This window comes from Eleutherodactylus coqui, chromosome 9 (genome assembly GCF_035609145.1).
Source record: "Eleutherodactylus coqui strain aEleCoq1 chromosome 9, aEleCoq1.hap1, whole genome shotgun sequence".
Taxonomy (NCBI): domain Eukaryota; kingdom Metazoa; phylum Chordata; class Amphibia; order Anura; family Eleutherodactylidae; genus Eleutherodactylus; species Eleutherodactylus coqui.
In genome coordinates, this window is record NC_089845.1 from 10,178,853 (window position 1) to 10,206,703 (window position 27,851).

The following is a 27,851-nucleotide window of genomic DNA, read 5'->3' on the forward strand; positions in this document are numbered from 1 at the left end:
ATGTAAAAATGCACACATGTGGTAATATAAAATGACCTGCGATATTGCAGTGGCTAAAAACACTAATAGGCATATACAGTAAAATCACCTGGTGACACATGAAATCCGGACTATGTAATGTAAAAATATGTATAAGAAATATCAGGAAATATTGTAATAGATATAGATACCCAAACCATATACTAATTATCTTCAAAAAAGGAAGTTGGTGGTGGATTCCAGAAACTACAGGCCTGTAAGCCTGACTTCTATACCAAAAAAGATCTTTGAACAAATTAAACAGCATGTATGCAAGTACTTGGATGAGAATGGAGTAATTAACCAGAGCCAGCATGGGTTTGTAACAAACAAGTCATGCCAAATAAATCTAATTTCCTTCTATGACAGAATCACCGACTGGGTTAATATAGTATAGATCTAGTATATCTTGACTTTAGTAAAGCATTTGACAAAGTATCTCATACCATCCTTTATTGAAAAAATGGCCAAATATGGGATTAACAAGACAACTGTCAGGTGGATTCACAACTGGCTGAGTGATCGTACTCAAAGAGTGTTCATAAATGGCTGTACACCTGATTGGAAGATTATCTCAAATGATCTGAGGAGGGAATTGAGGAGAAACTGATCAAATTTCCTGAAACACTAAGCTAGGAACAGTAGCTAACATTAGAGAAGACAGAAGAAAAATCTAGAGAAGCTTGCACAGTGGGCGGTGACTAACAGAATGGTATTTAACAAGAAGAAATGCAAAGTCCTACATCTGGGCAAGAAAAATGAAAAAAAAAAGCACATACAGAATGGGAGGAATTGGGCTAAGCAGCAGAACATGTGAAAAAGACTTGGGTATACTAATAGATCACAGACTGAACATGAGTCAACAGTGTGATGCAGCAGCCAAAAAGGCATACAGGATTCTGGGATGTATTATATTAGTTTATAGTTAGTTTTGCTCTCTTTGGCAATACGTCTCTTTGTCTCTATCTTTGCTGCTTGTATTTGATTTTTACATACTTTAATTATTTCATTATAGGTTTTCAGTCCTTCTTTGCTTTCCTCTTGCTTAAAGGGGTTGTCCCGCACCGAAACAGGTTTTTTTTGTTTTTTTTTAAACCCCCCCCCGTTCGGCGCGAGACAACCCCGATGCAGGGGTTAAAAAAACAAACCGGGTAGTACTTACCCGAATCCCGGCGGTCCGGCGTCTTCATACTCACCTGCTGAAGATGGCCGCCGGGATCCTCTCTCTCTGTGGACCGCAGGGCTTCTGTGCTGTCCATTGCCGATTCCAGCCTCCTGATTGGCTGGAATCGGCACGTGACGGGGCGGAGCTACACGGAGCCGGCATTCTGCACGAGCGGCCCCATTGAAGACAGCAGAAGACCCGGACTGCGCAAGCGCGGCTAATTTGGCCATTAGAGGCCGAAAATTAGTCGGCACCATGGAGACGAGGACGCCAGCAACGGAGCAGGTAAGTATAAAACTTTTGATAACTTCTGTATGGCTCATAATTAATGCACAATGTACATTACAAAGTGCATTAATATGGCCATACAGAAGTGTATAGACCCACTTGCTGCCGCGGGACAACCCCTTTAAGTAGTTTAAACACTTCCTTTTTGCTGTTTATTAAGCCACATTGGTTTTCTTCTATTACTAAGTCTTTTATTCTTGTAGGGTATGAACCTCTCTCAGTAAGTAATTAGGATGTTTTTAAAGGCTTCCCAATTATTGTTTGTACTCTTATTTTTGAGGACATTATCCCAGTCAATAAGGTTAAAGGGGTTGTCCCGCGGCAGCAAGTGGGTCTATACACTTCTGTATGGCCATATTAATGCACTTTGTAATGTACATTGTGCATTAATTATGAGCCATACAGAAGTTATAAAAAGTTTTTCACTTACCTGCTCCGTTGCTGGCGTCCTCGTCTCCATGGTTGCCGTCTAATTTTCGCCGTCTAATGGCCAAATTAGACGCGCTTGCGCAGTCCGGGTCTTCTTATCTTCTCAATGGGGCTCCGTGTAGCTCCGCCCCGTCACGTGCCGATTCCAGCCAATCAGGAGGCTGGAATCGGCAATGGACCGCACAGAAGCCCTGCGGTCCACGGAGGGAGAAGATGCCGGCGGCCATCTTCACCGGGTAAGTAAGAAGTCACCGGAGCGCGGGGATTCGGGTAAGCGCTGTCCGGTGATCTTTTTTAACCCCTGCATTGGGGTTGTCCCGCGCCGAACGGGGGGGGGGGGGGGGGGGGGGGAGGGTTGAAAGAAAAAAAAAAAACCCGTTTCGGCGCGGGACAACCCCTTTAAAACCATCACTAAGCTAATCGAACTTGGCCTTCTAAAGTTTAGTATTTTGTAGCTCCCCCACAAAACTCTCTTTTGAAAGACAAGTTAAAATGTATTATATTCTGGTCACTATTTCCCAGGTGCCCCCCCAGTCTGTACCCCTATTATTCTGTCAGGTCTGTAATTTAATACAAAGTCCAAATTGGCCATCCCTCTAGCCGGGCCCTGTACAAGTTGGGTAAGGTAATAATCTTTAGTAATCAACAGAAACTTGTTAACTTTATGATATTTGCAGGGTTTGGTTTTCCAGTTTATATCCTAATTAGAGATGAGTGAGCACCAAAATGCTCGGGTGCTCGTTGCTCGAGTCTAACTTTCCGCGATGCTCGAGGGTTCGTTTCGAGTAATGAACCCCATTGAAGTCAATGGGGGACTCGAACATTTTTGTATATCGCCGATGCTCTCTAAGGTTTTCATTCATGAAAATCTGCAAAACCCAAGAAAGTGATGGAAACGACACAGAAAGGGATAGGGCAGGCAAGGGGCAACATGCTGGGCTGCATCTCAGGTTCCCAGGTCCCACTATTCAGCCACAATAGCGGCAAGAGTCTTTGTAAGTAGACACAGGCAGGTACAACTCTGTGTGGACCGACAGCATGGCTGGGTCCCAGGAAGCCACCAGCGGTACATAAATAAATCCCATTGCATTGCCCAGCAAAGCTGAGGTAACGTCAGATTAAATGCAGATGGGCTTCGGCCCACACTGAATGCCCCAACCTGACCGGGGTTTTTAATACATAGACACAGGCAGGTACAAATCCCCTATGTGAAGTCCCTGTTGACCGACAGCATGGGTGGCTCGATGGAACCCACCGGCGGTACATAAATATATCCCATTGCATTGCCCATCACAGCTGAGGTAACGGCAGATTAAATACAGGTGGGCTTCGGCCCACACTGCATGCCCCAGTCAGACTGGGGTTCTTTATAAGTAGACACAGGCAGGTACAACTCTGTGTGGACCGACAGCATGGGTGGCTCCCAGGAAGCCACCGGCGGTACATAAATATATCCCATTGCATTGCCCAACACAGCTGAGGTAACGTCAGATACAATACAGGTGGGCTTCAGCCCACACTGCATGCCCCAGTCAGACTGGGGTTTTTTATAAGTAGACACAGGCAGGTACAACACCCTATTGTGAAGTCCGTGTGGACCGACAGCATGGGTGGGTCCCAGGAAGCCACCGGCGGTACATAAATATATCCTATTGCAGTGCCCTGCTCAGCAGAGCTAACGTTACATACAATACAGGTGGGCTTCGGCCCACAGTGCATGCCCCAGTCAGACTGGTAATATGTACCTTAACAGTAACCGCGTTGGTGGGAATGTGGTGGCGACTGCGGACCTAGTAGCGCGGTTTTATTTAGTTGGTTTTCGGAATGCGGCCAGGATTAAGTGGGCCGTGGCGGGGGGATGGTGGGGGGGGGGGGGCTCTCCTATTGTGTCGTTAAAGGTGAAATTCTTGGACTGCCACCAGACGGACCAATGCAAAGGCATTTGCCAAGAATGTTTTCATTGTTGGAGGAGGAGGAGGGGGATGTTTTTGAGGCAGTACGTGTCCTCTCCACGTGTCCGTGGTTATATGCACCTTAACAGTAACCGCGTTGGTGGGAAATGGCCTCGCTGCCATCATGTCTTTGGGAAGCCTCCGTTTCCACACCCCAGTGACATAGCATTAGCAGCGGTATAGGCAGAGCCCAGAATTAGTAACATTTCAGTAGCAACAGTATAGTCAGACCCCAGTAACATTTCAGTTCCAGAAGTGCAGACAGACCCCAGTCACATTTCATTGGCAGCAGTGTAGACAGACCCCAGTCACATTTCATTGGCAGCAGTGCAGACAGACCCCAGTCACATTTCATTGGCAGCAGTGCAGACAGACCCCAGTCACATTTCATTGGCAGCAGTGCAGACAGACCCCAGTCACATTTCATTGGCAGCAGTGCAGACAGACCCCAGTCACATTTCATTGGCAGCAGTGCAGACAGACCCCAGTCACATTTCATTGGCAGCAGTGCAGACAGACCCCAGTCACATTTCATTGGCAGCAGTGCAGACAGACCCCAGTCACATTTCATTGGCAGCAGTGCAGACAGACCCCAGTCACATTTCATTGGCAGCAGTGCAGACAGACCCCAGTCACATTTCATTGGCAGCAATGCAGACAGACCCCAGTCACATTTCATTGGCAGCAGTGCAGACAGACCCCATTAACATTTCATTGGCAGCAGTGCAGACAGACCCCAGTAACATTTCATTGGCAGCAGTGCAGACAGACCCCAGTAACATTTCATTGGCAGCAGTGCAGACAGACCCCAGTAACATTTCATTGGCAGCAGTGCAGACAGACCCCAGTAACATTTCATTGGCAGCAGTGCAGACAGACCCCAGTAACATTTCATTGGCAGCAATGCAGACAGACCCCAGTAACATTTCATTGGCAGCAGTGCAGACAGACCCCAGTAACATTTCATTGGCAGCAGTGCAGACAGACCCCAGTAACATTCAGTAACATTTCATTGGCAGCAGTGCAGACAGACCCCAGTAACATTTCATTGGCAGCAGTGCAGACAGACCCCAGTAACATTTCATTGGCAGCAGTGCAGACAGACCCCAGTAACATTTCATTGGCAGCAGTGCAGACAGACCCCAGTAACATTTCATTGGCAGCAGTGCAGACAGACCCCAGTAACATTTCATTGGCAGCAGTGCAGACAGACCCCAGTGACATTTCATTGGCAGCAGTGCAGGCAGACCCCAGTGACATTTCATTGGCAGCAGTGCAGACAGACCCCAGTGACATTTCATTGGCAGCAGTGCAGACAGACCCCAGTGACATTTCATTGGCAGCATTAGGGACAGGCCCCAGTAATATTTCAGTAGCAACAGTATAGACAGACCCCTGTAACATTTCATTGGCAGCAGTGAAGACAGACCCCAGTAACATTTCAGTAGCAACAGTATAGACAGACCCCAGTAACATTTACGTAGAAGCAGTATGGGCAAAGCAGCAGATTCACATTTCCCTGGCAGCAGTGTAGGGAGAGCACAGCATTTGTAACATTTCAGTAGTAGCAGTATAGACAGGCCCCAGTAACATTTTTGTCAAAGCAGTATGGGCAAAGCAGCAGATAAACATTTCCCTGGCAGCAGTGTAGGGAGAGCATAGTATTTGTAACATTTCAGTAGTAGCAGTATAGACAGGCCCCAGTAACATTTACGTAGAAGCAGTATGGGCAGAGCCCACTATTTGTTACATTTCTGTTATAGCAGTATAGACATGCCCCAGTAACATTTCCGTTGAAGCATTATGGGCAGAGCTCAGTATTAGTTGAATTACAGTAGTAACAGTATACACCAACCAAGGTAACATTTCAGGAGCAGAAGTATCGGCAGACCAAAGTAACATTTCTGTTGCAGAAGTCCAATCAGACCCCTCAAGCGTTACAGTGGCAGACGTATAGGTAGGCAGAACAGAGTTACATTTCTGTAGCACAAGTGTAGGCCAACCCCAGACACAGTGGTGTACCATGAGTGCAGGCGAAGCCCATAAAAATTTCTTGGATTACATTGTAGGCGAGGGCCCGAAAAATTGGTGTACCGACAGTACAAATGTACCCCAGAAAAATTGCCCATGCCCAACCCAGAGGGCAGGTGAAACCCATTAATCGCTTAGCGTACTGTGGCTTAAATTTTAACTAGGCCTGGAGGCAGCCCAGTCTAAAAAACAATTGGTTCAGGTGAAAGTTTCAATGCTTTAATGAGAATTGAAACAGATAAATATTATTTGGAAAAGTTATATGAGCCTTTTGGCCCACAGAAAAATTGCCCATTTGCGGTGATTACGAGAGGTTTCAGGAGGAGGAGCCGGAGGAGGAGGACGAATACCATACACAGATTGACAAAGTTCTTTAGGTATTGCTGCTGTCCGCTGGTGGAGAAGAGAAGTCTGGGGAAATCCAGGCTTTGTTCATCTTTATCAGTGTAAGCCTGTCGGCGCTGTCAGTTGACAGGCGGGTATGCTTGTCCGTGATGATTCCCCCAGCTGCACTAAACACCCTCTCTGACAAGACGCTAGCCGCAGGGCACGCCAACACCTCCAGGGCATACAGCGCGAGTTCGGGCCACGTGTCCAGCTTTGACACCCAGTAGTTGTACGGAGCAGAGGCGTCACGGAGGACGGTGGTACGATCGGCTGCGTACTCCCTCACCATCTTCTTACAGTGCTCCCTCCGACTCAGCCTGGACTGGGGAGGTGTGAGACAGTCTTGCTGGGGAGCCATAAAGCTGGCAAAGGCCTTGGAGAGTGTTCCCCTGCCTGCACTGAACATGCTGTCTGATCTCCGTGCCTCCCCTTCTACTTGGCCCTTGGAACTGCACCTTCTGGCACTAGCGTTGTCAGATGGAAAGTTTACCATCAGTTTGTCCACCAGGGCCCTGTGGTATTGCATCACTCTCGAACCCCTTTCCTCTTCGGGAATGAGAGTGGAAAGGTTCTCCTTATACCGTGGGTCAAGCAGTGTGTACACCCAGTAATCCGTAGTGGCCAGAATGTGTCTAACACGAGGGTCACGAGAAAGGCATGCTAACATAAAGTCAGCCATGTGTGCCAGGGTACCTGTACGCAACATATGGCTGTCCTCACTAGGAAGATCATTTTGAGTGTCCTCCTCCTCCTCCTCAGGCCATACACGCTGAATGGATGAGGGGCAAGCTGCATGGGCACCATCTGCAGTGGGCCCAGCTGTCTCTTCCTCCTCAGGCTCCTCCACCTCCTCCACGCGCTGAGATATAGACATGAGGGTGCTCTGACTATCCAGCGACATACTGTCTTCCCCCCGCCTCTGTTTCCGAGCGCAAAGCATCAGCCTTTATGCTTTGCAGGGAACTTCTCAACAGGCATAGCAGGGGAATGGTGACGCTAATGATTGCAGCATCGCCGCTCACCATCAGGGTGGACTCCTCAAAGTTTCCAAGGACCTGGCAGATATCTGCCATCCAGGCCCACTCCTCTGTAAAGAATTGAGGAGGCTGACTCCCACTTCGCCGCCCATGTTGGAGTTGGTATTCCACTATAGCTCTACGCTGCTCATACAGCTGGGACAACATGTGAAGCGTAGAGTTCCACTGTGTGGGCACGTCGCAAACCAGTCGGTGCACTGGCAGATTAAACCGATGTTGCAGGGTGCGCAGGGTGGCAGCGTCTGTGTTGGACTTGCGGAAATGTGCGCTGACCTGGCGCACCTTTCCGAGCAGGTCTGACAAGTGTGGGTAGCCTTTCAGAAACCGTTGAACCACCAAATTAAAGACATGGGCCAGGCATGGCACGTGCGTGAGGCTGCCGAGCTGCAGAGCCGCCACCAGGTTACGGCCGTTGTCACACACGACCATGCCCGGTTGGAGGCTCAGTGGTGAAAGCCAGCGGTCGGTCTGCTCTGTCAGACCGTGCAACAGTTCGTGGGCCGTGTGCCTCTTCTCTCCTAAGCTGAGTAGTTTCAGCACGGCCTGCTGACGCTTGCCCACCGCTGTGCTGCCACGCCGCGCGACACCGACTGCTGGCGAAGTGCTGCTGGTGACAAGTCTTGATTGCGAGGTAGAGGTTGCGTTGGAGGAGGAGGAGGAGGGTTTAGTGGAGGTGGCATACACCGCCGCAGATACCAGCACCGATCTGGGGCCTGCAATTCTGGGGGTGGGTAGGACGTGAGCGGTCCCAGGCTTTGACTCGGTCCCAGCCTCCACAAAATTCACCCAATGTGCCGTCAGGGAGATATAATCGCCCTGCCCGCCTGTGCTTGTCCACGTGTCCGTTGTTAAGTGGACCTTGGCAGTAACCGAGTTGGTGAGGGCGCGCGTACGATGTTGTGTGAGACGTGGTCGTGCAGGGCTGGAACAGCACACCGTGAAAAATAGTTGCGACTGGGGACCGAGTAGCGCGGGACTGCCGCCGCCATCATGTTTTTGAACGCCTCAGTTTCCACCAGCCTGTAGGGGAGCATCTCCAGGCTGATGAATTTGGCTATGTGGACATTTAAAGCTTGAGCGTGCGGGTGCGTGGCGGTGTATTTGCGCTTTCGCTCCAACGATTCTCTTAGCGACAGCTGGACGCTGCGTTGAGAGACATTGCTGGATGGGGCCGAGGACAGCGGAGGTGAGGGTGTGGGTCCAGGCCAGGAGACGGTCGTGCCTGTGTCCTGAGAGGTGGGTTGGATCTCAGTGACAGGTTGGGGCCCAGGGGGAAAGGCAGTGGCGCTAGCTGGAGGCGGTGAACGGCCTTCGTCCCACCTTGTGGGGTGCTTGGCCATCATATGCCTGCGCATGCTGATGGTGGTGGCTCCCCGGCTGAGCTTGGCGTGACAAAGGTTGCACACCACTGTTCGTCGGTCATTCGGCGTCTCAGTGAAAAACTGCCACACCTTAGAGCACCTTGGCCTCTGCACGGTGGCTTGTCGCGAGGGGGTGCTTTGGGAAACAGCTGGTGGATTATTCGCTCTTGCCCTGGCCACCCCCACTGCCTCTTCCAACCTGTCCTGTGGCTGCAATTGCCTCCCTCTCTGAAGACTGATCTTTAGTTGGCTTATCACACCAGGTGGGGTCAGTCACCTCATCATCATGCGTCTCTTCCTCCGAATCCTCTGTGCGCTCCTCCCTCGGACTTACTGCCCTTACTACTACCTCACTGATAGACAACTGTGTCTCATCGTCATCGTCCTCCTGACCCACTGAAAGCTCTCGTCCCCCGAACCCCGGTAACTTTCCAAAGGTTGGGCATCGGTCACGACAAACTCCTCCGGTGGGAGAGGAACCACTGCTGCCCAATCTGGGCAGGGGCCCGAGAACAGTTTCTGGGAATCTGCCTGCTCCTCAGAATGTGTCATTTTCATGGAGTGAGGAGGCTGGGAGGAAGGAGGAGCAGCAGCCAGAGGATTCAGAGTTGCAGCAGTGGACGGCGTAGAAGACTGGGTAGTCGATAGATTGCTGGATGCACTTTCTGCCATCCACAACAGGACCTGCTCACACTGCTTTTTCTTAATAAAGGTCTACGACGTGGACCCAAATATTGCGATATGAAGCTGGGGACCCCAGAAACTGTCCTCTCTCCTACTCCCGCAGCAGCCGGCTGCGATTCACCTGGACCAGGAACTCGTCCTATGCCCACACCCTCACTTGGGACTCCGCGTCCTCGACCGCGTCCGCGTCCACGTCCTCTGCCCCTATTCCTACCCCTCAGCATGCTGGATTAAGAATCGAGCAGAGACGGAGCGGTGTAAAAATGTTTGTGAATTATTGCCGCGCAGTTGCTGGCTGCCAGCGGTAATATAACGCTAAATGAAGCCAGAGATAAATTTATAAGGAAGGCTGCACTTAGGGCTAGCTGTGAACTATGCAGTTTGGATGGGCGTGAAGTCCCACAGGCCACGCAGGCAAATGCACTGGGTAACCGTTAGCCGTACAAAGGAATTTGTAAAAAAAATCTCCTTATTTTACTCTGCAATGCAGGCTGAGGCTAGGCAGTGTGTATTGCACTTTCAATCTATGGGCGTCGGGCAGACCGTGAACGTCTGAGACAGCACACGTATAACAGAGCATTGTAGAAAATGTGTGGTTTCTTGGCGTACAGTTAGAGGCAGACTGCAGTGACGCTACGTGAAGTGCGGACGGAAATATGTTTAAATGAAGGCTGCACGCAGGCTAGGCTGTGCAATACAGAGGTACTACAACTCCCAGCAACCACGGAGTTAAATGCACACGGTCGCAGGTTGCCCTAAGAAGAACCATTGGGGTTCTTGTAGACAGGATTCTACACTACCACTGTCCCTGCCTGACCAATACTGCCCCTATACTGAAGTACAGACTGCAGCCTGAGAACGCGACAGCCTGCACGTCCGATATACATAAAAAAATAAAAAACTGCTCACAGCAGCCACAACAGTAATGCACTAGGTGAGCTGTGGCCCTAAGAAGGGCCGTTGTGGTTCTTGAAGATGCTAACACTGTCCCTATAGCAGCAGCAGCATCAGCAGCACTTTCCCTGATCTCTCCCAGTGTGTGTCTGTGGCGAGCCGTGGGCGGGGCTGATTTAAATACTCAGGTGTCATCTGATCTCCCCAGCCACTCACTGCAGGGGGGTGGGATAGGGCTGGAATGTCACAGGAGGAAGTTGTAATGCCTTCCCTGTCTTTCTATTGGCCAGAAAAGGGCGCAAATTTCTCAGGGAAGAAATGTAATGGAGTCGAGTGCCGCGTGGTGCTTGTCTCGAGTAACGAGCATCTCGAACACCCTAATACTGGAACGAGCATCAAGCTCGGACAAGTGCGCTCGCTCATCTCTAATCCTAATAATTAAAGCCCCCCCTTATAATAACCTCATTGTGATTTGCTGCTTCTGTGTGATTTTCAGTAGTTTCTGTTATATTTGGTGGTCTACAAAAAAAACCTATGAGATTTTTCCACCCATTTAGACTCCACATCTACATTTATCTCCCTTATATCTTCCTGTAATGTAGGCTTAAACATTTTACATAGAGACAAGCCCCTCCCCCTTTTCTGTTAGAATCTTTTCTGAACAGACTAAGGCCTCCCTCACACAGGGCGTTTTATACAGCGTTTAGCGCTGCCTTTTCAGCCCAGCGCTAAACGCTGTACAACACTCCCATTCATTTCAATGGGGCTGCTCACACAGGGCTGAAAACGTAGCGCCTCCCAACGCTGCGCTTTGACAGCGATGCATGTTCTATTCTGGGGCGTTTTCAGCCCTGCGTCACTCATTCATGAATGGGTGAGTGAGTGCTGACTCTGATTGGCTCAGCGCAGGGACCAATCAGGGGCAGCTCTTAGCTGTCATTTTAAATCCCCGGCTGCTGAATACTATTCAGAGCAGTTCAGGAGGACTGCCACCGGCCGCGCTGAACTCCGTCTACCTGGACCAGGTGAGTATATATTTTTTTTTGTTTTTACACATTTCAGGATGAATTTCAGGGAAGGGCTTATATTTTTAAGCCCTTCCCGAAAATTCATCGTGCGATCGCCGGCAGCCCATTGCTTTCAATGGAGCCGGCTGTATTGCCTAAGGAATACCCTGAAAATACTGAGGAACATTGGAACAAACTGAAGATCACCATTATTACAGCCTGTGAAGAAATCATTGGATACCAAACTAAGAAACTGGTTAGATGAAAATAATAACGAGATCCAACAACTAATCAAAAAGAAAAGGAAAGCCTTCCAGAAATATCAAGGAGACACCAACTGTGCTAAGAAAAAGCTCTACACTAGTGCAAAAGCTGAGGTCCAAGGAAGGACCAGAGAACTCAAGAACATCTGGGGGACAACAAAGGCTCAAGAAATAAAACATTCTGCAGATATCCATGATGCACAGGGTTTCTTTAAAGCCACAAAGGTCATGGCCCAACAAATCATGGGATAAACACCCACCGTTCATCCGATGGAACCAAGCTTCTAAAAGGACAAAAAAGATTATTGCACTGTTGGAAAGGGCACTAAAATAACCTCCTTTAATCGCAGTTGTAATGTGGCGGAGGAGCCTCTCTTGCAAATCCCATAACAACAAGTCAGGGATGAGCTTGCAGCACTGCTTATCTTGGAGAAAATCAGCAAAGCCATCAGTCAATTAAAAAACAACAAAGCCAGCAGACCTGATGGCGTCCCTGCTGAAATCTTTAAAAAGGGTGAACCTGAGCTGAAACAACAACTCGACCAGCTGATTGAAAAAGTGTGTGTGGACCGAGGAAATCCCGGGGGACTTTAAAGGGGTTGTCTGAAGGAAGCAGTGAATTTTTTTTTTTTGCCCAGTCCCCCTAATTAAGCATACATTACTAAGCCCCCCTATAAATGACTTTTCTAGCTTGTTTGTACTTACAGTTCCAGCGTTTCAGCAACTTATAAAAAGTTTCCCCAAGATGGCCGCCAGCTCTTTTCCCGTCGCTTGCTGTAGCCCGACGTGCGCGCTCCCGAGACGCTACCAGCTGTGTCTCCCTGACAACCAGACGCCCCGCAGCCGCCGACCGGACCCCGGGATTGAACGCGGCCGACCAGTCACCCACCGCCAGGCAGCAGGTAACTGGCGCTAGGCCCCGGCTCCCCCGCGCTAGCCCCCGGCTCCCCAGCGCTATGCCCCGGCTCCCCAGCGCTACGCCCCAGCTCCCCAGCGGTAGGCCCCGGGGCCCAGCGGTAGGCCCCGGGGCCCAGCGCTAGGTTCCGGAGCCCAGCGCTAGGCTCCGGAGCCCAGCGCTAGGACACCCGGAGGGGCCCACACCTGTTAGTGACACATCACCCCCGACCCATCACTTACCTGGGCGGCAGGGCGGCTTCTCGGGACAGCTGGACGGCTGTGCGGCTTCTCGGGACAGCTGGGCGGCTTCTCGGGACAGCTGGGTGGCTCAAGTTTCTGCACCCCTCTCTAAGAGAGGATGGTACAGAATGGCCGCTCCAGCGCGCTCCCGAGAAGTGACAGCTCTTCTGCGCATGCGCAGAAGAGCTGTAGCGGCTAGCAGGCTGAAGCGGCTCGTGCTGAGAGCAGAAGACCGGACTGCGCAAGCGCGTCTAAAAAAGCAAGCCGCCAGCGAATTTAGACGGAACCATGGAGACGAGGACGCTAGCAACGGAGCAGGTAAGTGAATAACTTCTGTATGGCTCATAATTAATGCACGATGTATATTACAAAGTGCATTAATATGGCCATACAGAAGTGCTTAACCCCACTTGATTTCGCGAGACAACCCCTTTCAAAAAGGGGGAAAGCACAGACTGAGGTAACTGTCAAGGTAGCTCCCTTCTAACTTCCGCAGGGAAAATCCTTGCAAACAGTCTACCCATTTCAGAAGACATCCTCCCGGAATCCCAGAACAGCTTCCGCCCTTCCAGAGTAAAAGTGAATATGATCTTCATGGAGCTTGACAAAGACCTAACTGCAGGTTGAAACGTTGCTGCATTACCTTTTGTTATGGGACAATAAAAACTTGAGAAGTAATTTTGCACCAATTGATGCTGCCACTTTATTTCCTTTGATTTGGCTTTTTGGACATGATCCCTGTCCTAGTTGCTGCTGCATCATTAAGGAGACCTACCCCAGCAGGGTTTTTTGACGTGCTGCTGATGCAACTTGATTATTATGATCTTCATGCCATGACAGCTCCAAGACAAAAGCAGTGAACAAACCAACCACTGCACATGGCTTTCATTGACCTCACAAATGCATACGACACAATGCTCTCTGGACCATCCTCCAAAAAATTGTATCCCCTAATAAATTTGTGAACATCCTGCAGCTCCTCCATGATGACATGATGGCAACGGTCTTGGACAGCAATGGCTCCCAAAGTGACCCATTTAAGGTGGAGTCAGGGGTCAAACAGAGATGTGTTAATGCCCCAACTTTATTTTCCATCTTGTAGCTATGATGGTGCACCTTGTTGATGTGAAGCTTCCCACCGGCGTGGAAATCATCTATCAGACAGATGGCACACTATTTAACCTTAACAGACTAAAAGCCAAAACCAAGGTCACAACAACGTCTGTTACAGAACTCCAATATGCTGATGATAACGTAGTCTGTGCTCATTCAGAAGATGACCTACAAGCCACTTTAAGCATCTTTTCAGAAGCATACAAAAAGTTTAGCCTCTAACTGAACATCGAGAAAACCAAAGTGCTCTATCAACAGCACCAACTAGTCCTTCTGCAATGTCAGAAACACAGCTTAATGGTGTAACGTTGGAGAATGTTGATTATTTCCGCTATCTTGGCAGACACCTCTCTACAAAAGCTAACAACCATGCCGAAAGACAACACCGATGAGCTCTGCGAGTGCAGCTTTTTTTTCCAAATGAAGCAGACGGTGTTTGAGGACCGGGTCATCTGTAAGAATACCAAGATGCTTGTTTATAAAGCTGTTGTCCTTCCAACCTTGTTATATGTCTGCGAAATGTGGACCACCTACAAACGTCACTCTCAACTCCTGGAACGATTCCATCTGCGTTACCTTCGAAAAATCTTGCAAATCTCTTGGGAAAACAGGCGGACAAATGTCAGTAAGAATGTCTGATCAGCGTCTCCCAAAGCAATTGCTATACTCTCAACTCAAGAACGGAAAATGAAATGTCGGTGGACAGCAAAAGAGATTTAAAGATGGGCTCAAAGCTAATCTTAAAAGCCGTGGCATAGACATCGAGAACTGGAAAGCCCTGGTCCTTGAGCGCTCCACTTGGGAGTCAGCCGCTACCAACAGCACTTTGAATTTTGAAGAGGCATGAATGGATGGTGGAAGGGAGAAACGTTTGAAGAGGAAAGAATGTCAAGACAACCCTTGTCAGGACCGTCTTCCACTTGGAAACCGATGTCCCCACTGCAACAGAACCTGCGGATCAAGAATAGGTCTCTATAGTCACCTACAGACCCACCGCTAAGCCCCTATACTTGGAAGGCATTTATGTATTCATATGGCTCTGTATAGGTAAATTATATCTTTAGGACTTTTCATTTGGTGTGAGACCTGTGATGTGATGGCCTGTTCATAGGAAATATACTGCTGTACATGTATTTCTTTGTCATTCTACTAGTAATTATTAGGAACTTATAGTACCACTGTTTCTGGTGGCGCAATGTGCCACACAGCTCTGCTACATGCACATCACACAGACACAGCTTTGTTACAGTCACGTCACAGACACACAGCTCTGCTATGTGCATGTCACACACACACGCAGCTTTGTTATATACACGTCACGCACACACAGCTCTGCTGCATGCACGTTACATACACAGCTCTGCTGCATGCACGTCACACACAAGGCTCTGCTACATGTGCATCTCACATGTTCACACAGAGTTCTGCTACATGCACGTCACACACACAGCTCTGCTACATGCACATCACACGGACACAGCTTTGTTACAGTCACGTCACAGACACACAGCTCTGCTATGTGCATGTCACACACACACGCAGCTTTGTTATATACACGTCACGCACACATAGCTCTGCTGCATGCACGTTACATACACAGCTCTGCTGCATGCACGTCCCACACAAGGCTCTGCTACATGTGCATCTCACATGTTCACACAGAGTTCTGCTACATGCACGTCACACACACAGCTCTGCTACATGCACATCACACGGACACAGCTTTGTTACAGTCACGTCACAGACACACAGCTCTGCTATGGGCATGTCACACACACACAGCTTTGTTATATATACGTCACGCACACACAGCTCTGCTGCATGCACGTTACATACACAGCTCTGCTGCATGCACGTCACACACAAGGCTCTGCTACATGTGCATCTCACATGCCCACACACAGCTCTGCTACATGCACGTCACACACACAGCTCTGCTACATGCACGTCACACACACAGCTCTGCTACATGCACGTCACACACACAGCTCTGCTACATGCACGTCACACACACAGCTCTGCTACATGCACGTCACACACACAGCTCTGCTACATGCACGTCACACACACAGCTCTGCTACATGCACATCATTCACATAGCTCTGCTACATGCACATCATTCAAACAGCTCTGCTACATGCACATCTTGTCCATCAACCAAGATGAAGCTGAGGCGAAATGTGCGGCTGATGTGTTGGGTTTCCCTCCCTTGCCTTTTCTCCACTCCTATGCACTTTATTTTGAACTCTGTGTATTATCCACCTTAGTATATATATATTATATATATATACACACTTACATTAACACTACATTGTTCCTCGTTTTTGCACTGCAGGATGTCCTTAGGTTCCATCTCTAAAGAATTTGTAGCACCTAATGATTATATGCTATTTGCACTTTTTCTGCAAGTGTTGATAGCTGTCCCACTTTTTAACCGTCTACATATTTCATTTTTATCTGATTTTCAAAATTTTGGTATACAAATTAAGATATATAATAGGGATATACGTTTTAATAGTATTTATTTGTGCCCTGCATATTTACCTGGGTTTGGGCTTGTAGGTAATGTGTGTTTGAACTAGAATCATAGAATGGTAGAGCTGGCAGGGACCTCCAGGGTCATCAGGTCCTCCGGGCTCATCGGGTCCAACCCCCTGCTCAGTGCAGGAGCACTAAGTCATCCCAGACAGATGTCTGTCCGGCCTCTGAAGACTTCCACTGAAGGAGAACTCCCCACCTCCTGTGACAACCAAGATATACTTTGGAGAGGTATATATGTATTTGGTGTAAGGTCGAAAAGTGTTTGATATTCAAAAAATGTAATTTCCTTTTCGGAGCGGGTCTGGTCAGATCAGATAAAGGGGAAGAATCTAGCACTCGCTTCCGTCTCTACCACAGTCCATTGCAGTGCTTTGTATCTATATCATCCCCTGTGCTTTACAAATCATGCTTAAAGGGTATCCACATCAGATGCCTGTGGATATGCCATGCAAGTCTCAGATGGGAGTAACCATGGAATTAACAGTTTGTGGTAAATATCCAGTCAGATATTAAAGGGGTTCTGACAAGATGGATTCTCTTCCTAGATTCCTTTATTTGTTTCAGACCATTCCTATTAAGCTCCCTAGGAAGTATATGCTTACTATTAGAAGAGAAATAACAAAATTTGTCTGGGGGGGGTCCAAGCCGCGATTAAAATTCAAAACACTATCCAGAACAAAAGACACAGGAGGAACGGGCTTACCCAACTTTGATCTATATCACAAAGCAGCGATTTGCAAGTGTGTCCTGGATCTCCTACACAATAGGAGTACCAAAAGGTGGGTGGCCATGGAACAGGATTTTTCACCAGGGCAGGTGCTAGGTATGTTTTGGATACCCGGGGGAGAAAATAGGAAGAAACTGAACCTATCACCCCTCATGACAAAAATTCTGAGTATATGGGATGGTTTCGCAGATAAGAAGGGTCTAGTATCACGCCCAGGACAACTTACACCTTTAACAGGAAATCCCGGGCTACCAATTCCAACAGATGGTAGCTCTCTGCTGGCCAAATTGGGGGTTACGACACCTCGTATCAGAGATTTACTGGAGAATGGGAACATGAAAACACTACAAAGCATTTTGGGACCTGGGGGGCCGGTGACCGGAGCATGGTTTCAGTACCTCCAAATTTGTAGTTATGTCCGCTCCCTGGGCACAATAGGACAATTGAGTAGGCCCTTGACCAGGTTTGAGGAGTTGTGTGTGGCAGCTGATCCACCTAAAGCTGAAATCTCTAGCTCATACCGCATCTTGCTAGCAGAGGAGACAAAGGACGAAAAAGCGGGGTTTAAATCGCACTGGGAAAGGGAGTTGGGGCACCCAATATCAGAAAGAGATTGGGTAAAGGCATTAACTTTAACACATAAATTATCTATTTCCAACAAACTTCAGGAAACAAACTACAAATTGATCTCTCAATGGTATAGAGTTCCATCAAAACTAGCCAAGATATACCCACAGCAAACAGATAGATGCTGGAGATGCCTAGTAGAGGAGGGTACTTTCCTCCACATATGGTGGTCGTGCCCTTTGATCCATAGTCTATGGACAGATGTAAATAAACTTTACAACGCACTGACGCATGCTGGGATCACCTTCTCCCCTGAGCTGGCCCTTCTGTCGATTTTCCCGGGTTCCATCTCAGGCGCAAGGAGAGGATTGCTAAGATTTTTCATTCTGGCCATAAGACAGGTAATTCCGAGGCTATGGAAATCAATAACACCCCCATCCAGAGTACTATGGTTGGAAGCTGTGGACACGCTGAGGCAATTAGAAGAAACCATAGCTACAGATGACAACAGATTTCAAAAGTATTATGCAACCTGGGCGGTATGGCTAACAATACGTTCTTCCAGTCGACTTAGTGACTGGCTCCTTAGAGGGGAAATTAACCCTTAAACCAGTAAGAAACTAGCAAAAGATTATATAATTAGGGCGGGCGGCCCGACCTGCCGAACACAGAGAAGCCTTTCTTTTCCTTTTTTTTCTTCTCTTCTTTTTTTTCCTTTTCAATTTTCTCTATCTCTACCTTGAATACTTGATGGCTTTCGCTACTCTATGTCCTGATATTTTATACCTGCACAGGGAGGCTCTCCTCTCGAGGACCTCCTCAAACTATTTTGCTGATGTTGGATATAGTTCTATATAAGGAAGATTTGATACTCATATAGTGAAAGTTATATGAACAAAAATTATTTTTCTATTTTTTTTTGCTGTGACTGTGTAAGATGTTGTTCTTATTGATTGATTGTACGATCAAATAAAAAGCGTTTGAACCATAAAGGGGTTCTGACATGAAAAAACAAAAATTTACCTTGCCTGGCCAGGTCCGATCACCAGGCATGTCCCCTCCATCCGGCATCTTCTTCTGTGGCTTCTAGAAGCAGAGCTGGAGCGGTCAAAATGACCGCTTCCTGCTCTGCTCCGTCTGTCAGCCACTTCCGAGGTGAATGGACGGGCCGCCCACAGCAAGCATGTCATAAGCAGTGCTTGCTGTGGGCGGCCCGTCCGTCCTGGCTGAACTCCCGAGTGCTGCGCGTGCGCAGTGGGGAGGCGGCCCGTCCTGACTCCTGTCAGAGGGCACCTGTCTTCTGCGCATGCGCGGTTGCCCAGAGGGGGGCGGCTCATCGGAGGAAGAAGAAGAGCCTGCTGGGAGATGACCCCGCTGCACAACAACAATAAGAAAAAAGGTAAGTATAAGATTTTTATGCTTTAGCAGCCATTAATCGTGGGTTCCCTGTGTCCATTAGGCAGACCAGGGAACAATGGCTGCTAAAGCATAAAAATCTGATTCGTGTCAGAACCCCTTTAAATCACTGACATTTGTTAGGAAACTAGAACTTACCAGAATATCTTACTCAAAAGGACAAAAACAAAGTGTCGTGTAAATCTGACATAAGTAAATACAACCGCAGCGAATGTACGGATCGAGTGACGCTCAGGAGGGAGATCCGCATGGGATCTGGGAGCGTTCTGGTGTTATACAATAGGTTTATGTGGGACCATAATGTATACTGCTATGGTGATTAAAAGGTTAATGAACTTGGCTCTCAGGTCATTCTGTCAGGTAATAGTTGGTAATGGTCTCCCGCTGTGATTGGCCGGGGTGTCGTTGCCAGGCTGTTTTGAGGTAAAGCTGGCAGCGGGCGTTGATTGGTGGCCTAAAAAGAGCGGGAAGCTCTGCCCGTTGCTGGGCAGGAGTGGTGTGGTTGAAACCTATGTGATTGGATAACGGGAATGGAGGGGGCTGTGAACAGAGGGCATTTAAGTAATCAGCAAAGAGGTACCGGGCATCTTTGGCTGTAAAGCAGCTTGGATACAGACGCTTTGTGAGGATGGAGGACTTACTGCGGCAGTTAGTCATCAGAGCGGAGTCGGCTGGAGGTGAAGAATGGCTACGCAGCTGCTGGACCTTGCCTTTGCCATCAGTGAGCACTTCGGTTTGTCAGCCGGGGTTCTGGAGCCAGAACCAGAGGATCCTGTTATTAACATGGGTGATGTAGAGCAGGAAGCACTAGAGGGCGCTGAACAGGATGTGCTTGAGCTGTCTGCTACAGTGGACCCTGGATTGTATGCTCCGGAAGGAGAAGAGAGGCCCCGGGAGATGACATCACAGAAGCGCCAGAGGAAGAGGACCAGGGCTTACACGCCACCGAGGAGGAGAAGCGCGAGGAGAAGGGCTGCGCAGGAAGTGTCGCAGAGCCGAGGGGCATCGTTGGCAGGTGCCGTTCGTGAACAGGGTGCCGGTGAAGGGACATCTAACGGTGAGCGTGCTGGGGGCCGGGGGGGGGGGGGGGGGCATTTATGCTGCGGGCAGTGCTGGAACAGGGGAGAGGGAGGGGGAGACACTAGGGTCCATATGTTCTCTCCTGCATACAGTTCCCTCCCTGCCTGTTGGCCCCCATCAGTTAATGGATCCTTCAGGGCCCGGGTTATGTTCCAAGCAGGTTAACCCTATGCTGCAAGTGCTTGCTCGGCAGCCAGCTGTGCCTCCCCAGCCAGCTTCCCAGGCGAGGGTCAGTGGGCAGCATATTAACTCTTACAGACCAGTTCAATCTGCCCAGCTGGTGAATTCATCACTGTTGGCTAATGTTATGCATAATTTTAACCCTTCCCAGCCCCTTAGCTCTGCCCAACCCATTAACCCTTCCCAGCCCCTTAGCTCTGCCCAACCACTTAACCCTTCCCAGCCCCTTAATCCTATCCAGCAGATTAACCCTCTCCTGGAGGAATTGCTGCTGCGTTTGTCACGCATAACGCAGGCAGGGGAGACGGGGTCTCAGCTGCAGAAATCACCAGGTCAAGGCGGACCTGGAGCAGGGTGCTTGGCTCCTGCAATGTCCTGGGATACAACTCCGGCGATTCCGGAGTTGGACAGGGCAGCAGGAGTGAATCACTCGTGCTTCAAAGAAGCGCTGGTTTGTGAAATTTCTCCTTTGGGTTTCCATCTGCCTCTATTGGTTAAGGAACGGATATGGAAAGGCGAGTTGGTGGATGTGATGTCCCTACTGTCTGTGGGAAAGGAATCGGTGAAGGCGGATAAAAAACCGGAGGAGAAAGAGGAGGAGTTTAGACACCCGAAGCATTTTAGCAGCTGGCTTCAGGCGTTTTGTATTTGCGCTGCGGTATTGTTGGAACGGTCGCAAGTGAGTGCGGCTGGTTTGTTCCAACATGTCGACATTATCCTGGAAGCATACAGGAATTTTGGAGAAACAGCATGGTTTAGTTATGACATGATGTTCCGTCAAAGCTTGCTATTTATCCACATTTGAAGTGGGGAGTGAAGGATGTGGGCTTGTGGCTAAACCTTCTGTTGCCTGCAAGGCCTCCTATCTTGTGCAGGCAGCAGGGGGCGAGCAACACGCCCACGCGCCGAGGGGTGTGTTTTGCTTTTAATGAGGGTCAATGTAAATGGCTGCTTAATTGCAAATATAAGCATGAATGCTCCTTTTGTGGCGGATTACACCCGGCCATTAAATGTTTTTAAAAGGCTGCCTCCTTTCCAGCTGCATCGCTGTCACGTGACGCTCCCAGCAAGGGCCACGACTTTGGTGAGGCTGGCAAGCATGCTACCCTGGTTAGAGAGGTACCCCGTCCGTTGGAAGGCCAACCTCGTTAAGGAGGGTTTTCGGAATGGATTCTTTGTACCAGAGTTTAAAGGACCGGGTTGTTTATGGACTAATAATTTGGTCTCTGTTGCTAAATGTCCTGCTGTTGTGAGAGAGAAGATTTTGAAGGAGGTCCAAGAGGGCCAGGTTGCAGGTCCATTTGCTCCCCCTCCTTTTCAGAATTTTCGTATCTCTCCATTAGGTTTGGTTCCGAAGAAGGAGCCTAACTCCTTCCGGATGATACACCACTTGTCTTATCCGGAAGGTGGTTCTCTGAATGACGAGGTTAATGCGGATGAGTTTCCGGTAAAATATGCATCGTTTGACAATGCTTTGATTTTGTTGCGTCAGTTTGGGATCGGAGCATTAATGGCCAAGGTGGATATTCAATCTGCGTTCAGGTTGTTGCCTGTGTGTCAGGCCGGGTTTAACTCTTTGGGGTTTCAATTTGAAGGTTGTGTTTATTTCGATATGGCTTTGCCCAGGGGGTTTAAGGCTTCGTGTTTTTATTTTGAATTATTTTCCTCTTTTTTGGAGTGGGTTATAAGGCAAGAGTTCCCATGTGTTGGTGTAATGCATTACCTGGACAACCTCTTGTTCATCGGGAAGGCTGGCAGCTCAGATTGTGAGTTGGTTTTAGAGGGCTTTATGTCCAGAATGCAGCAATTTGGTGTTCCACTTTCGGTGGAAAAAACTGTTTTTCCATATTAACGTCTGGAATTTTTAGGTGTAGTAATTGATTCTGTCGCTATGATTTTCCAACTTCCTATGGCTAAGGTGTTGAGGTTGTCGGCTTGTTTAGTCAAATTTTGCACAGAAAGAAGGCCACTTTGTAAGATTTACAGCTACTAGCTGGACTGCTTGCCTTTGCGGCAAGGGTGATGGTGTTAGGCCGGTGCTTTTCGCGGTGGGTATTCGAGGCGATGAGAGGATTGAAATCGCCATGGTCGCATGTTCGGCTGTCAGCAGGGCTGAAGCAGGATTTGGCAGTTTGGCTCCAGTTTTTAGTTGATTTTAATGGTCAATCTGCGTTCCAATCGGTGGTGCAGGCTGATGAGCTCGGCATAGGAGTGGCAGCGTCGGCAATTGGTTTTGGTGTAATTTATAAGCAGAGTTGGTCGGCGGGGTGTTAGCATGCGGCTTGGAAAGGTAACGGGTTTATCAAGGATAGATTGCTAGTTCAACTATTTCCTTTTGCAGTGTTGTTGCAATTAGGGGGCGAACAGTTAGCCAACAGGCGGATTTGCTTCTGTTCAGATGACAGAAGGTTGGCGATCGCGCTTAATTGTGTGTCTGACAAATCAGAATTGGCAATGCAGCTTATTCGTGTGTTGGTCCGCTTATGTTTAAAATTTAATATAATATTGCGCATTAAAGAGGGTGTAAGTCGCGTTAGTGGGACTGCTGGATTTTATCTTGCTTACAGATGCAGTCCTTCAGGGAAGCATTGCCCGGAGCGGATATTGCAGGAGTCTGTTGTCCGGACTGCCTTTGGGATCCGCAGACGATTTAGTCTTCTCGATGCTGTCACGGTCTGTCTCACCTGGGACGTGGCACGGTTATGTGGCGGCATGGAAGGATTGGGTACTCTTTTGTGGAAGGAAAGGATTCCGGGATGATACGCAGGAGGTGCAAGGTTTTATTGGCTATGTGTGTGAGAAATTTCAGTCCCAGTTGTCATATAATTCTGTAGTTAAGTTATTGGCTGGGATTTCTTTCTTTCAGAAATGGAAAAACCTTCTACCCATTAATGCTCTGTTCCAGATTAAGCAGTTACCAAAAGGTTTCAAATCTGTGGCATGTTCTCCAGATAAGCGGTCGGCTATTTCATTTGTTTTACTGGGAGAATTAGTCCGTTCCCTTTCATCCGTATGTAGGTCAGCTTATGAGGTGCAGTTGTTTAAGTGCGCCTTTTTGTTGGCCTACTTTGGGGCATTAAGGATGGGGGAGTTTTTATCTTTAGCCAGGACATCACTTTCTCCGCTGCTGTGTTCAGATGTCTCTGACCAAGGGAATTTTATCAAAGTTCTCTTGAGACATACGAAGACTGACAGGTCGGGGAAAGGAGTGTGGATTCGGCTGTTTGCGAATGAGTGTGCGGATCTATGTCCGGTTAAGGCGTATCAGACGTTTTGTCGATGCGGCCCCTGATTCCAGGTTCACTGCTTATGCATGCAGAGGGACAGTCGGTATTGAGGTTTTAGTTTAATATGGTTTTAAAGAAATGTTTAAGTTATGTGGCGACCGGACAGATGGCTGTTTAATTTTTCTCTCTTTACAGGTCCTATGAGAACGATTGTCTGGATAGTTGGCCATTCGTTTGTTTTCTTGGCTAAGCAGCGTGCTGCGGAGCGTTGTTATTCCGAGCTCTTGGGACTTCGTTATTTATTGGGCCGGACGCCGAGGTATGCGTTGGGGCTCATTGATGTCAGAGCTGATTCAAAAGCTAGCTATTTGGCCTGTACCTGATATTCTGATCATTCATTTGGGAGGTAACGATGTGGGAAAGGGCAGCACATTGGCGCTGTTAAGGGAAATGAAGTTGGGATGGGTGAGGGTTAGGGATAGGTTCCCTAGTTCGGTTTTGGTTTTGTTTTTTTTTTTTTTTTTTTTTTTTTCAGAAATAATTCCGCGTTTGTTGTTGACATTGCCGGAGTTTAAGTATATTGAGAGGATCCGAAAAGAGTGAATCATGCCATGGCAAGGTTTTTAGGTAGTGTTTCAGGGTTTTCTTTTAGGCATACAGAGCTTGAGGGATTCATTGCTGGTCTGTTCAGGGACGATTTAGTCCATTTGTCAGACATTGGTTGGACATTTTTAATGCTGATTTACAGGCAATGGTTGAAAAGGCTGCGCTGTCTGTGGGGGGCCTTGTCATTGGTTATGACATGGCCTGTTGGGGATTTGTAGCCCGCATTAGGCGGGTGGGCAAGGGGACTTGGGGATTGTGGTTGGTTTTAGCGCGTCTTAAAGACGGTATTTATTATTAATGGTGTTGTTTCATTTGATCCCCAAGTGTTAATAAAATCCCATCAATAAAGACCGCGGCCTTTTTGTTCCAACCTGGTTGTCCGTGTTTTATTTATCTATTATTAAAGGTTTAAGTTGGTGAGGATGTTGTAGCAAAGGTAAGGTAAGGAGAGCGTAAGATTCCATGTACGGATCGAGTGACGCTCAGGAGGGAGATCCGCATGGGATCTGGGAGCGTTCTGGTGTTATACAATAGGTTTATGTGGGACCATAATGTATACTGCTATGGTGATTAAAAGGTTAATGAACTTGGCTCTCAGGTCATTCTGTCAGGTAATAGTTGGTAATGGTCTCCCGCTGTGATTGGCCGGGGTGTCGTTGCCAGGCTGTTTTGAGGTAAAGCTGGCAGCGGGCGTTGATTGGTGGCCTAAAAAGAGCGGGAAGCTCTGCCCGTTGCTGGGCAGGAGTGGTGTGGTTGAAACCTATGTGATTGGATAACGGGAATGGAGGGGGCTGTGAACAGAGGGCATTTAAGTAATCAGCAAAGAGGTACCGGGCATCTTTGGCTGTAAAGCAGCTTCCCTCCCTCCCTCCCTGCAGGCTGTCGCGGTTGATTGATGGGGATTTGTAGCCCGCATTAGGCGGGTGGGCAAGGGGACTTGGGGATTGTGGTTGGTTTTAGCGCGTCTTAAAGACGGTATTTATTATTAATGGTGTTGTTTCATTTGATCCCCAAGTGTTAATAAAATCCCATCAATAAAGACCGCGGCCTTTTTGTTCCAACCTGGTTGTCCGTGTTTTATTTATCTATTATTAAAGGTTTAAGTTGGTGAGGATGTTGTAGCAAAGGTAAGGTAAGGAGAGCGTAAGATTCCATGAAGGCACGGTGCATGAATTATACATTGTACTTAATACCAAAGACATGGCTTCACAGACAGAGGTGAGCCTTGATGAAAATGTACCTGAGTGTAGCCGATTACGCTTCCAGTTTCATCCAACACGTTAAAATTAATGATGGGACCCTGCAGATCACAAGTCCGAACCTCGGTGTCACCGTAGATGCAGATTACAGGTTGTCCATTAGTGTAATGGAGAGCAGAAAGCACCGAGTAGGTGTAAGTGGCCAGGGCATGCGTGTGATTCCGAATATTCTCCATTCCGCCTGAAATGCAAAATATCCGTTATTTTCTGACCAATCAGCGGACGGGCATTGCAGTGTTTAAATTATGATTGTGCAAGAATGTTGTTAAAGAAATAGGTGTTACCGTGCAGGGCGGCGCGGGGTCCCGCAGTCAGCGCGCGCCGCCGCGGCTTCGGCGTCCTGGAGCTCTGACGTCAGGGCTTCCCCGGCGACGTGGGGCGACCGGCGTGCAGCGGCGTGGGCGTGGGTGTGTGGGGTTAGCCAGGGTCGAGGCAAGTAGGCAGGGACAGTGGGGTGCGGTAAGTTCAGGGCACCCCACCAGGCGCTCGGAGGGTCAGAGTGCCGTAACAATAGGACAGAATAAAAGGAGCATACTGCCGAACGAAAACAAGAGCGAAGAAGATCACAAATAGCTAAGTCACCTGTAATCATCTTTAATCAGTATACTGTACTTAAAGACCTTTTTTTACCCATTAAGGACCAAGTACAGTAAATTTACGGCACTTGGTCCTGGGCTTTAATCCCAGCCGATAGTAAAAATACGGTGGGGGATTAAAGCCCCTGCTTCTGCAATCAATCAGAAGCACGTTGGGTTGTCAGCTGTTAGAAACAGCTGATAACGCGGAGGAGGAGGGAGTAGTGGTTTTTAATCAGATTATCTATATCATGTCTTTTAAAGACAACAGGACACGTGCAACAGGCAAACCCCCTGCGCTCATCCCTTCCATTGTGAGACAAGACTGAGTTAATAGATAAACTTCATAGTCCTTATAGAGAAAGTTCAGAGCTGTGAAAGAGGAGAACGGCAAAAGCAACAATGGTGGAATATATAATAATACTCTTTATTTGTATAGCGCCAACATATTCCGCAGCGCTTACATAGACAGGGGGGATAAAGAAGGACAAAAGTACAAACATTACAGACCCACGGTTACATAGTAATCAGCTGATGGGAACAGTAGGGGTGAGGGTCCGGCTCCAACGAGCTTACATACTACAAGTAATGGGGTGATACAGAGGGTAAAGGGTCTGGAGATGTGCGCGGTATGGCGGGGTGGAGATGTGCACGGTATGCGGGGGGAGTGGAGATGTGCACGGTATGGGGGGGTGGAGATGTGCACGGTATGGCGGGGTGGAGATGTGCGCGGTATGGCGGGGTGGAGATGTGCGCGGTATGGCGGGGTGGAGATGTGCGCGGTATGGCGGGGTGGAGATGTGCGCGGTATGGCGGGGTGGAGATGTGCGCGGTATGGCGGGGTGGAGATGTGCACGGTATGGGGGGGGGGGTGGAGATGTGCACGGTATGGGGGGATGGAGATGTGCACTGTATGGGGGGGTGGAGATGTGCACGGTATGGGGGGGTGGAGATGTGCTCAGCTGCATATGATAAGCGCAGCTAAGCGGTCGGTGATATCGTCCAGGAGCCACAGAGCATACACTTAGCAGATCTAATGTAATCAAAGTTGAGATACTCTGAATCATCATGAAAGAACTGGTCTGCGGTTTGGGAATGCCATGCTATTGGGAGATCCCCCTGTGCAGTCCTCGCCATATGAGGCCATTTATGCTTAATATACTCAGGCTGAAGTCATTAGAACTCTTCACAGATTGCAGGTCGACACTACAGCCAGCGGCTGAGGATACTAACTTTGTACAGGACACACAACTTCTACAACAAATGTTCACAAAAACAAACCCCGTTAACCCACTTTGTTTGGCATCAGAGGAAAGTCACTAGAAATCAGCCAAGACATCAGAGAAAGGATTGCAGGCGCCACGAGTCTGGTAGATACTGGTAGCAGTCTCCAACCCGTGAAGGTCCCACTTCACCCGCTCAAACTAGAATATGGAGGGTTAACCGATGAAGGACGAGGCATTTTTTTTATTGTAGATTGTTTTTCTCCACTTTCCAAAAATAATAATTCTCTTATTTTTCCACCAATGGCGGTCTGAGGGCTTGTGTCTTGGTGACGAGTTGTATTTTCAGTGGTACCATTTAATCTATATGATGAACCCGATTCATATCGTTTATGTTTGCTGTACTAAAATATATATTTGAAAATAAATTTCAGCCGCCACTTTTTTTTAAATCTAGATTTCTAAATAATTTTATATATGAACACTTACAAGGTAATAGCATTTACATAGCAGTTACAGCGTTATTGAATACACACTTTTTTTAAACAGTGCACTCATAAAGTATAAGTAAAGCATGTAGTGGGTCCTATATGACAATATGACTAGGACCTCTTACATGCGGAATCTTAACTAACCAAATTGCCTGCATAGGTCTATTCTTCTCTTCCAGATCCAGGTTCTGTT

General features: G+C 48.3%; 1 protein-coding gene and 1 long non-coding RNA gene across 4 annotated transcripts in view; one reads left to right on the forward strand and one right to left on the reverse strand.

Moving 5' to 3' along the window:
* Positions 1-27,851, reverse strand: part of MOCOS (molybdenum cofactor sulfurase) — a 397,435-nt gene that overhangs the window by 180,324 nt on the left and 189,260 nt on the right. For all 3 annotated transcript variants that reach the window (XM_066579116.1, XM_066579117.1, XM_066579115.1), the window contains exon 6: positions 25,351-25,550. In XM_066579116.1, the coding sequence (XP_066435213.1) occupies positions 25,351-25,550 (200 nt within the window). The remainder of the gene's footprint in view (positions 1-25,350; positions 25,551-27,851) is intronic.
* On the forward strand, positions 19,239-25,171 carry LOC136578922 (uncharacterized). Its single transcript, XR_010786686.1, has 2 exons — positions 19,239-20,074; positions 23,700-25,171. It is a non-coding gene; the product is annotated as an uncharacterized lncRNA (long non-coding RNA).